The following is a 9,013-nucleotide window of genomic DNA, read 5'->3' as shown; positions in this document are numbered from 1 at the left end:
TTAAAATTTGAAATGTAGTTTTATTGATGTCACATCTGCCCAAATTCCAGGTCCCAGTTCTCTCAGGCAAAAAGATTTAAGGCTCTGCTGTCATCATGGTCAAGCAACGGCTGCCGTTTCCTTGTCTTTCTTTGCCAGGCAGTAATGTACCTCAGGAAGCGCCCTTAGTCTCTCTGCAGCCTAGAGTGAGAAAACATGGAGAGTAAGGGTCACCCAGAATGATGTGGAGTTCTGGGCCCGGGGAAATACCGAGGAGGGCTTATGGGGTTGGAAGAGTGATGACAAGGATAGCTGGAGTCACCAGAGGATGGAGTTAAGCAGTAACCAGGTTCTTAGGAATGCATATATTTTTATGAGGATCCTCAGGGTCAGGACTGTTGGGGTCCCTTGAGAAAATGAGATGAAAGGGGCGGTGAAGACCCAGGATGCCCTGAGCCCTGACCTGTTCAGGAGTGAGATCCCGCTGAGCCTGGGCAAGCATTTCATAGCCAACCATGAATTTCCGGACAGTAGCAGAACGCAGGAGTGGGGGGTAGTAATGAGCATGTAGCTGCCAGTGGTCATAGGTGGCTCCAGTCTTTAATCCCATGGGAGCTCCTGACAAGACAAAGTCGGAAATGATTGGGAAAGCTCTTTTTCAAGTCTTCAGCCTGGCCCCTCCCCAAAACTAGTCCAGGCACCTAAATACTACAGTTCCCAGTGTTCCCCACCAAGGAGCTCAAGCATTAGTACTTGGTGACAGTTTCACCAAATTACTTCACCCTCAGTCCCAGTACCCCTGCACTGGACACTTGTGTTTTGTGGGGGGTTTTTTTTTGTTTTGATTTGGTTTGGTTTTTCAAGGCAGGGTTTCCCTGTAGCTTTGAAGACTGTCCTGGAGCTTGCTCTGTAGACTAGGCTGGCCTCAAACTAAGAGATACACCTGTCTCTGCCTCCCGAGTGCTGGGATTAAAGGCATGTACCACCACTGCCTTGCTGGACACTTGTTTTAAAGCCACCAAATGTTTTAAGGCCCGGTAGGGACTGCAGTTCCCTAAGCCAGGACCTTGAAGCCCAGAAATAGTGTTGGGGCTACTCCACCACCAAAAGCCTTACCATGCCAGCCCATGGAGTAGGGAAAAGATGTCTCAAAAAGGTTGTCATACTTGGTCAAGAGCTTCTTCATGATGGAGGCTAGATCTGGAATCAGAGTCTGACTTTCAGCCTGGGAATAGGTGCTGGCCCCATTAGGGTCATTCTATCCAGCACCCAGTCCCAGGGTCCTACCTGGGATACTTACCATCACGTTCAGCAGGGGTCAGCTCAGGTAGCCGCCGTACATGCCGGCGGGGCAGCAGTAGTGTCTGGAAAGGCCACACTGCCCAGAAAGGGACCAGGACTAGCCAGTGCTCACTAGATAGGACCAGACGTTCCTGGACACGCAAAGGAAATGAGGTGTGCATGGGACACACAAGTATCAGGAAAGCAAAAGAGAAGAATTTGAGGGACTGAGTCTTTCCATTTCTGCTACCACCCTAGTCTAAGCTACCATTATCTTCCTTTAGATGACTGCTACTAGTCCACTCCCCTTTTGTGCACTGTGAGGGTAAAAAGGCTAGAGACTCCTTGAGGATGCAGGGCCCTGCACTCTCCTACCTTCTTAAGGAGTTCTTGGCGGCCATACTCCAGTAATAGAGGCTCTCCATGCTGGCTGTGATAGCTCTGCTGGGATCGCTCTTCACGCTGGGCAATATCTGGCAGAAAACTGCTGGCCCAAACCTGTCAAGGGGCAAGAACAAAGACGAGCAGGCAAGTCCGTTATTTCTAAGCTTCCACATTTACTAATGCATTTGTTTTGTCCCATCCCTTATTCTAGTTCTGTCCACAATGTCCTCATGGACTCAGCCAAGAAAACCATTACTGCCCCTGACTACAAACTTACCTGGCAGTGGGGGTGGGGGTTAGAACAGCCCATCATGGCTCCTTTGTTTTCAAAGATCTATTGGGTATGAGTAGAGAGAGTTAATAATCAAGAAACACTGAGTCGATCCCCTCCTGACCACACCCTGTGGAAGCAGTAATGCTTCTCCCCCAAGTCAAAGGTACACTTCCTCCTCACAGACCTGCACCCAAGGGTATTGGGCACCCAGATCCTCCGTGACTGAGGCCCAGGCATCGATGACGGCTCGGATCTCAGGGACTGACATGAGCGGCAGCGTCACATCCGACCAGGGATGGAAACACATGACCTTACTAGGTGGTGAGGGAAGAAGGGATGACAGAGGGACAGGGGTTGTGTCCAAGCCCAGGTCTTAGTCTTCAACCCTGGCTGGAGTTGTTAGAGGGGAAATCCATAGTTACCAAACTCCTCTGGCGGCCTCTGCTCGAAAAAGAGGATGGTCACTGGGCCCTGCGATAAAGGAGCATTACTCTGCAGCACAAGCTCTACTGACAGATCCAGTCTCCCTTCTCCCCAACAGGTGAGACTGGGGGTACCTGGATCGGGAGCATCGGGCTGCAGAGCTGGGAAGTCATTGTCAAACAGGAAGGTGCCATCATAGTGTGGATTCACCTACTGACGAGAATAGGCTAGAAATACTACCACCTGGTGGGCTTCAAGACCTACACAAACTGCAAGGGAGTGAGGAAGGCCCACTCTAGGAATCAAAATTGCTTGACAGGGTATGACCCAAAAAAAGAGGCACACTGCTCCCTCTTGTGGGTGAAGGGCATCAATAAGGGAGAGCTATTTCCTCCTATCTCGCTCGGTGACTGTGTATTCGGGCTTACCTCCCCATTGGCTCGGGTGGCCCCGGGACACAGAGGGTTGAGTGGGTCATGGCGGGGCACTGTCTTCAGAAGCTGGGGCTCCACTTGTCCTTGCCAGGGCCGCTTCATGCGATGGGCCGACACTAACACCCACTCATCCTGGAGCGGATTGTAGCGAATATGCTGGTGTTCTGGGGACAGTCAGTAAAGATCAATCACTAAAGTTCCTTGTCTCCCTCCTTTTTCCCTGAATGGCTCTAATGCCCTAGCAAGCCCAAGCTCAGGAGCGCTGGGTCGGCCAAGTGTTTCTAGAAGCTAAAGGCTGAAGGAGAGGAGTTAAAAGGGTTAAACCCTTGCAGTGCCACATGGCCCTCGCCTGCCACCCTGGCTTCGAGTGGGAGTGCCGGCCTTGACTCTGGGACCAGAACTTCCTACGGAAAAGGAAGGCTCGGCTCCGCGCCGCAGCGGGTGCAGGCCGCCCTGCAATTACCGCTCGCCCGGAAGGTCGCTGCCATGGCGTCCGCCTCTGACGCCTGCTGGCGCTGCTCAGGATCATCTCCGTTTTGCGACATGAGACCATCCGAATTGACCAGCGGGCAGAGAGGAATGTCCGCGGGTCTAGGTTCACCCTTCTCCCCCACCCCGGTTCGCCCCGCCCTCCTTGGATGATTGGCTAGCCGCCAACACGTGATGATGGTCCGCCTGCCACTTAGGGGCGGGGCTCCGGACAGCCACACGTCTCGCCAAAGTGGTTTTGATGAGACCTGGCTCCACACCTGGTGGAGCCGCACGTCTGGAGAGCGCCTGTGAAAACTGGTTGCTGTACCCACTCGTGTGGCCACGAACTCAGCAAATTTTTACTGAGGGGAAAGGGAAATTTTCACACACGTATGTGATGACTTGATCACCCGCTGAAACCTTTCTTCCCAATAAGCCTCCCTGCTTTCACGTCCTGTTTCTTTTGTTTTGGTTTGGTTTTGTCTTTTGTGACCCACTGAGATTAGTTAGGGTTGGTTGCCTGAGTATAGGGGAGAGTATCAACTACACCACTGAAGGACGAGACGACACTGCTGCTAGCAACCTTTGACCGCCAGTAGTCCCTCAGGGAAGGCGGAGCCTCATGAATCCTTCCTCCATCTGGTATGAAATATTGATGGGCCAAATCTGAGGTTTTGTGCAGGTAATCACAGCGTCAGTGAGTTCGTGAATGCAACGACTGCGTCAAGTCCAGAAGACATTGTGTTTACCAAACATCTTAACCATGTGCCAAACACTTAGGTTCTATGTAGTGCATAGAGATGCCCTGTGCAAAGAACAGTAACATCGTGAACTCACAGTGACCCAAGTCACTTGTTCAGTGGCTGTGATAAAGAAGCAAGCTTGTTGGGTGAGGGGTGGGGACTTCTTACTATAGATGACGCCTGGCCCTTCAGTATTACCTGGAGGAGTGAGTACTTCACTGTAACTATACTACCACCCTCATCAGTAGAAAAAGGCTTGGGGGGGGGGAATTAAGTAATGGAGTGTGGGGTGTGGTGGTGTACACTTCTAATCCCAGCAATCTGGAGACTTACAAGTTCAAATTCAGCTTGCACAGTTCTACATAGTAAGACCCAATTTATAAATAAATAAAAGTAAATGAAAAGAAAGTGAATACACACACACACACACACACACACACACACACACACACACACATATGCCAGGCACAGTGGTGCATTTGCTATAGTCTCAGCTACTCCAGAAACTGAATCAGAAGACCATCCTGGCTAATATAGTGAAGACCATCTCAAAAACAGACAAAAGGTGGGACAAGGTGGCAAACACCAGCATTTGGAAGGCAGAGACAGATGGATCTCTATGAGTGTCCTGGTCTATAAAGAGAGTTCTAGACAACAAAAAAAAAAAAAAAAAAAAAAAAAAAAAAAAACAAAGGGGGAAATAAATAAATATAAAAATGTGGGGATCCCTAGATGGTCAGGTAGCCTCATTTTCTATCTCGAACGCATCATATATATTTTCTCTTTTAATGATGTATTAGTTTTATTTTATGTATGTGTTTTGCTAGCATTTATGTTTGTGCATCCTAGAACTGAAGTTACATATGGTGTGAGACATCATGTGGGTGCTGGGACTTAAACCCAGGTCCTCTGCAAGAACAACAAATGCTCTGCTCTTAACCACTGACCTATCTCTCAAGGGCCTCCACAGGCATTTTCTTACCTTTCTTTCTTTCTTTTTTTTTTTTTTTTTTTTTTTTTCAAGTCAGGGTTTCTCTGTAGCTTTGGAGCCTGTCCTGGAACTCGCTCTGTAGACCAGGCTGGCCTCAAATTCGCAGAGATTTACCTGCCTTTGTCTCCCGAGTGCTGGGACTAAAGCATGCGCCACCACCACCTGGCTCTTTCTTCCTTCCTTTCTTTCTACTTTCTTTTTGGTTTTGCAAGGCAAGGTTTCTCTGTGTAGCGGAGGTATTTTCTATAGAAAATTTGATTTTCTTTGAGGGAGCTCTTTTGGAGTTGTTGTTTTTCTTTCTAGTGAGACGGGGTCTTACATCTCCCAGACTGGCCTTGAACTCTGTGAAAGTATGAGTTTGAACCTCAGTCTCCCTGCTTCTACCTTCTGACTACTGATATTATAGGTAGGTTTCTGCAGGCTACATAGAGCCAGGCACACTGGCAGCTGAGCTACAAAAATTGGGTCATTGGTCATTGATCTCTGCCCTAGAATCCTGAGTCTGGAATCTGAAGAGACTGATAGGTAAAGGGCAGAGAGCAGGGCCTGAAATATGAGTTTTCCCAGTCCAGTGGCTGCTCAAAGCACAGCAGAGAATGAGGGCAGGAAAAGGGACATACTTTCTACCCCTTCAGCTGTCTTTCAGTGGCTACATTGTGACACAGTGGCTTCAGTGCCACTCCCCAGATCATGCCAGCTGACTCCTTACGCCCTTCAGGGACATCTCCATGCCTCTCATTGCTCTGTCTTTCCAGGCCCCCTTTGTGGGGGGGAAGAGGAGAATGGTCTAGATAGAGTCTATCTGGTCCTCTCCCTTCCAGATGCCAGCCAGATACAGGATCTCTGCTATGACATTAGAGGAATATGGCTGTCATTCATATCCCCTTAGTTCCCTCCTGGAGTCACTCAAAGGCATAGAATTTTTTATTTTTTATTTATTTTTTTATGGATTGTGTTAGAAGAGGTTTCTGAAAGGCCAGAGAGGGAAGGTGCAGGCCTGATGGTCTCAGAAAATGTTTCTGCCTGGAATGAGGGAAGGAGCCAGTTATGAAAGGGCCCTCTGGGCTCTGGGTATTGCTTGGCAGGGAAGTGGAGGTTATTACAGCAACAAAGATTACTGACCCTAACTCATATAGAAAAGAGACATGTCACTATCTATAGTACAGTTAGTACCTGAGGCTGAGAAGGTGGATAATTTATTTATTTACGAGAAACCTGGTGAAGGGATATGAAACAGGAATTTACTAGACCGGTCTCAGTGGTCTTAGAAAGTGGCCAACTTAGTAATAACATAAAAACCAGAGACTGTTAAAATATTTTTCAACTTTTCATTTGCCACTAGATTTCTCCAAACAAAATAAAGACACCATAGTCCATCTCCCCAGCCTATAATCTCAGCTGTACAACATAGGCAGACCAAGGGGCAAATGAGAACAGATTTATTAGAATGGCTTACAGGCTGTGGTCCAGCTATCTGGGTCCAAAAATCCAGGATTTGTTCAGTCCACAGGTCTGGCTGCCTCGGCTGGCCTTCAGTATACCTGGAATTCAAAGAAGTAGGCTCTAATGCCAGGGCAAGAATGGACTTGCCATTGAGAGTGAGAGCAGGCAAGCAAGTTCCTACCTTCATACTGTTTATATATGCTGCCAGCAGAAGGAATGGTCCAGATTAATGGTGTATCTTCCTACCTCAAAGATCCCAATTAGAGTAGGTCTTCTCAGTACAACTGATTTAATTAACAATAATAAATCTCTCATAGGTGTGCCCAGCATTTTGGGTTTTAATTAATTCCGCATGTAGTCAAGTTAACCAAAACTAGCCATCACAATAGGTATTCTGTAAAAATTTCCTCCTATGATTGAATATCCCATCTTGCAGGAAGCTCCTTAAGGAGGGAGATAAATAACTCAAAACAACTTCAGGAAGTTCCTGAAACCTACCGGATTCACTAGGCCCCACCCTGCCACAGTAAGCAATAAAAGCTGGGAGTCCCTCTCAGATAAAGTGAGGCTGAGCTGCAAAACTCTGGAGAGCAGACCAGTTCCCTTCCAGAAACAGAAACCAGCCAGGCTGCCTAGAAGAGGTTTGTATCAACTGAATCACTTGGAAAGGACACTATCTTCAAGCTCTACACTGTGCTTCAGGTTCCTAGCTTTTGTGAGTTGTCAGCCATGTTGGAATGGGCTTTGGTGATGCAGCTGCTGTCTTTTAGTAATTTTTGTTCCTGTAAGTAACCCAATAAAACTCATTGGGTCATCAAATTGAATTTTGGTGGTATTTGTATTTTGGTCTGCTGTGGATTCCCTGTCTGGGGTGAGTAGACTTGTTGTGCCTTGTGTCTCCCTAAGAAACATTTTATCACACAACCATAGGACTTATGTAACTGGCCAAGGATTAAAAAAAAAAAAAAAAACAAAAAAAAAAAAAACGGGTAATAGAATTTCACAATAATTATTTTTTTTAATTTTATGTGTATTGGTGTTTTACCTGCATGTATGTCAGTGTACTATGTGTGTGCAGTTCCACAGAGGTCAGAGGAGTCCGCTCCACTAGAACTGGAGTTACAAACAGTTGTGAGCCATCATGTACATGCTAGGAATCAAGCCAGGGTCCTCTGGACGATCAGCAATGCTGCTACCGAGGCATCTCTCCAGCGCCAAGATTTCACATCATTTTAGAAGCTAGATCTGGAAATGTCACACAGCACTCTGCCATTTCACTGTTCAGAACAAAATGGCATAACACAAGGCCCTACCTGACCACAGAGGAGATCACTCAAGAGCAAAAAGAGATGTCCCTGCCACATACCCTCACTGAAAAATCTAATGGCCATTCCCCATGTGCTTCTGGAATCCCTCAGTTACGTTTGACTGTAGTGCTCCTTAATTCCATCACTTCTGTGCATAAGGCTAGTTTCTTCTAGTTCCTGATGCTTTTGTCTCTGTTCTTGTTGTTGCTTTCGATACGGTCTCCTGTGACCTATGCTGATTCTGTAGCTAAGGGAGACCTTGAACAAATGATCCTTGTACCTTTACTTCCCAAGTTCTAGGATTTGTGTGCCACTACTCTCAGCTTTATATTGTCTTCTTCCAACTAACATCTATAATCCTAACCATGTGCCAGGCACTCGCTACTTTAAAAATAGTAATTCACTTAATAACCATCACAATAAAGGTATGGACTACGAAGCAGATGCTTTTTATTTATTTATTTATTTATTTTGTGTTACAGATAGAGCTGTCAATATATGCTCTTAAATGCTGAGACATGTGAGCAGCACCCAGAGTTAATTTGTTTTCTGAAACAAGCTCTCACTAGGTAGCAGCACTGACAAATGGGGTTTCTTTCTTGTACCCTAGTCCAATTTTGCTCCCCTCCAAATGTAACCCAGTACCATTCTGTGGCAATATGGAATTCCATGGCTCCCCAGGGGATAAACCTATTGGTTTACAAGGCCTTCCACATTTTTATGCTTCAGAACATGGAGTGAACTGTAGGCTCAGAGAAAAATAAGCACTGTAGTGCACACCTTTAATCCCATTACTGGAAAGGCAGAGGCAAGAGGCTCTCTATGAATTCAAGGTCAGCCTAGTCTATATAGTTCCAGGCCAGCTAAGGCTACATAGTGAGACCCTGTTTTGCCCTTCCGCTCTTGGACTATTGGAATGATTCCCATCAGCTGCAATGTCCTTCTCTCTCTCATAATCACTTCGAATGTCACCACCCCGGAAGACACTATCTCCTCCCTTCTTCTTTGCTAGCCATCACGAGTCCTAGAAATCTCTATCTACTTCTGCGATTGCCAGCCCAGGTGGGTGACTCCATTCTGGGACTTCCGCAGCTCTTACAGAGCATAGTGCTAAAGGACTCCAGGATTAAACACTCTAGGGCAGCTCGGCCCCGCCCCCTCACCTCCCGTATGGATCGCGCTACCCAACCCTTGCTCTCCCCGTTATAAAATGGTTCAATCCAGAGGGCGGTGCTTAGTGCCCCGAACGTTTCGATTGGCCCCGGCGAGCCGTACCACGGGGG

The 9,013-nt window shown here is 47.2% G+C and overlaps 1 protein-coding gene across 2 annotated transcripts; it reads right to left on the bottom strand.

Annotated features, from left to right (window-relative positions):
- Galt (galactose-1-phosphate uridylyltransferase) lies at positions 1-3,375 on the bottom strand. 2 transcript variants are annotated; one of them, XM_051187587.1, is made up of 11 exons: positions 3,239-3,375; positions 2,770-2,939; positions 2,476-2,551; positions 2,341-2,389; positions 2,103-2,232; positions 1,922-1,978; positions 1,636-1,758; positions 1,280-1,412; positions 1,096-1,179; positions 443-597; positions 1-180 (listed from the first exon to the last, which is right to left on the bottom strand). In XM_051187587.1, the coding sequence occupies exons 1-11, from the start codon at positions 3,318-3,320 to the stop codon at positions 100-102; spliced, it is 1,140 nt and encodes a 379-aa protein (XP_051043544.1). In that variant the 5' UTR covers positions 3,321-3,375; the 3' UTR covers positions 1-99. The 2 variants fall into 2 exon arrangements, with proteins under 2 accessions (XP_051043544.1, XP_051043545.1); XM_051187588.1 differs by having other exon boundaries at positions 3,157-3,284.
- Positions 3,376-9,013: the final 5,638 nt, after the last annotated feature.

The sequence above is a fragment of the Phodopus roborovskii genome, unplaced genomic scaffold, assembly GCF_943737965.1.
Source record: "Phodopus roborovskii unplaced genomic scaffold, PHOROB, whole genome shotgun sequence".
Taxonomy (NCBI): Eukaryota; Metazoa; Chordata; class Mammalia; order Rodentia; family Cricetidae; genus Phodopus; species Phodopus roborovskii.
Note: the sequence above shows the minus strand (reverse complement) of the source record. Positions and strands in the feature narration are given on the sequence as shown.

Excerpts from the sequence above, each read along its gene's own strand:
- Galt (XM_051187587.1), bottom strand. The coding sequence starts at position 3,320 with ATGTCGCAAAACGGAGATGATCCTGAGCAGCGCCAGCAGGCGTCAGAG. Across the intron at positions 1,979-2,102 it reads CCCAATACCCTTGGGTGCAG|ATCTTTGAAAACAAAGGAGC; the intron begins GTCTGTGAGGAG and ends CATACCCAATAG. Across the intron at positions 1,413-1,635 it reads GCCAAGAACTCCTTAAGAAG|GAACGTCTGGTCCTATCTAG; the intron begins GTAGGAGAGTGC and ends TTGCGTGTCCAG.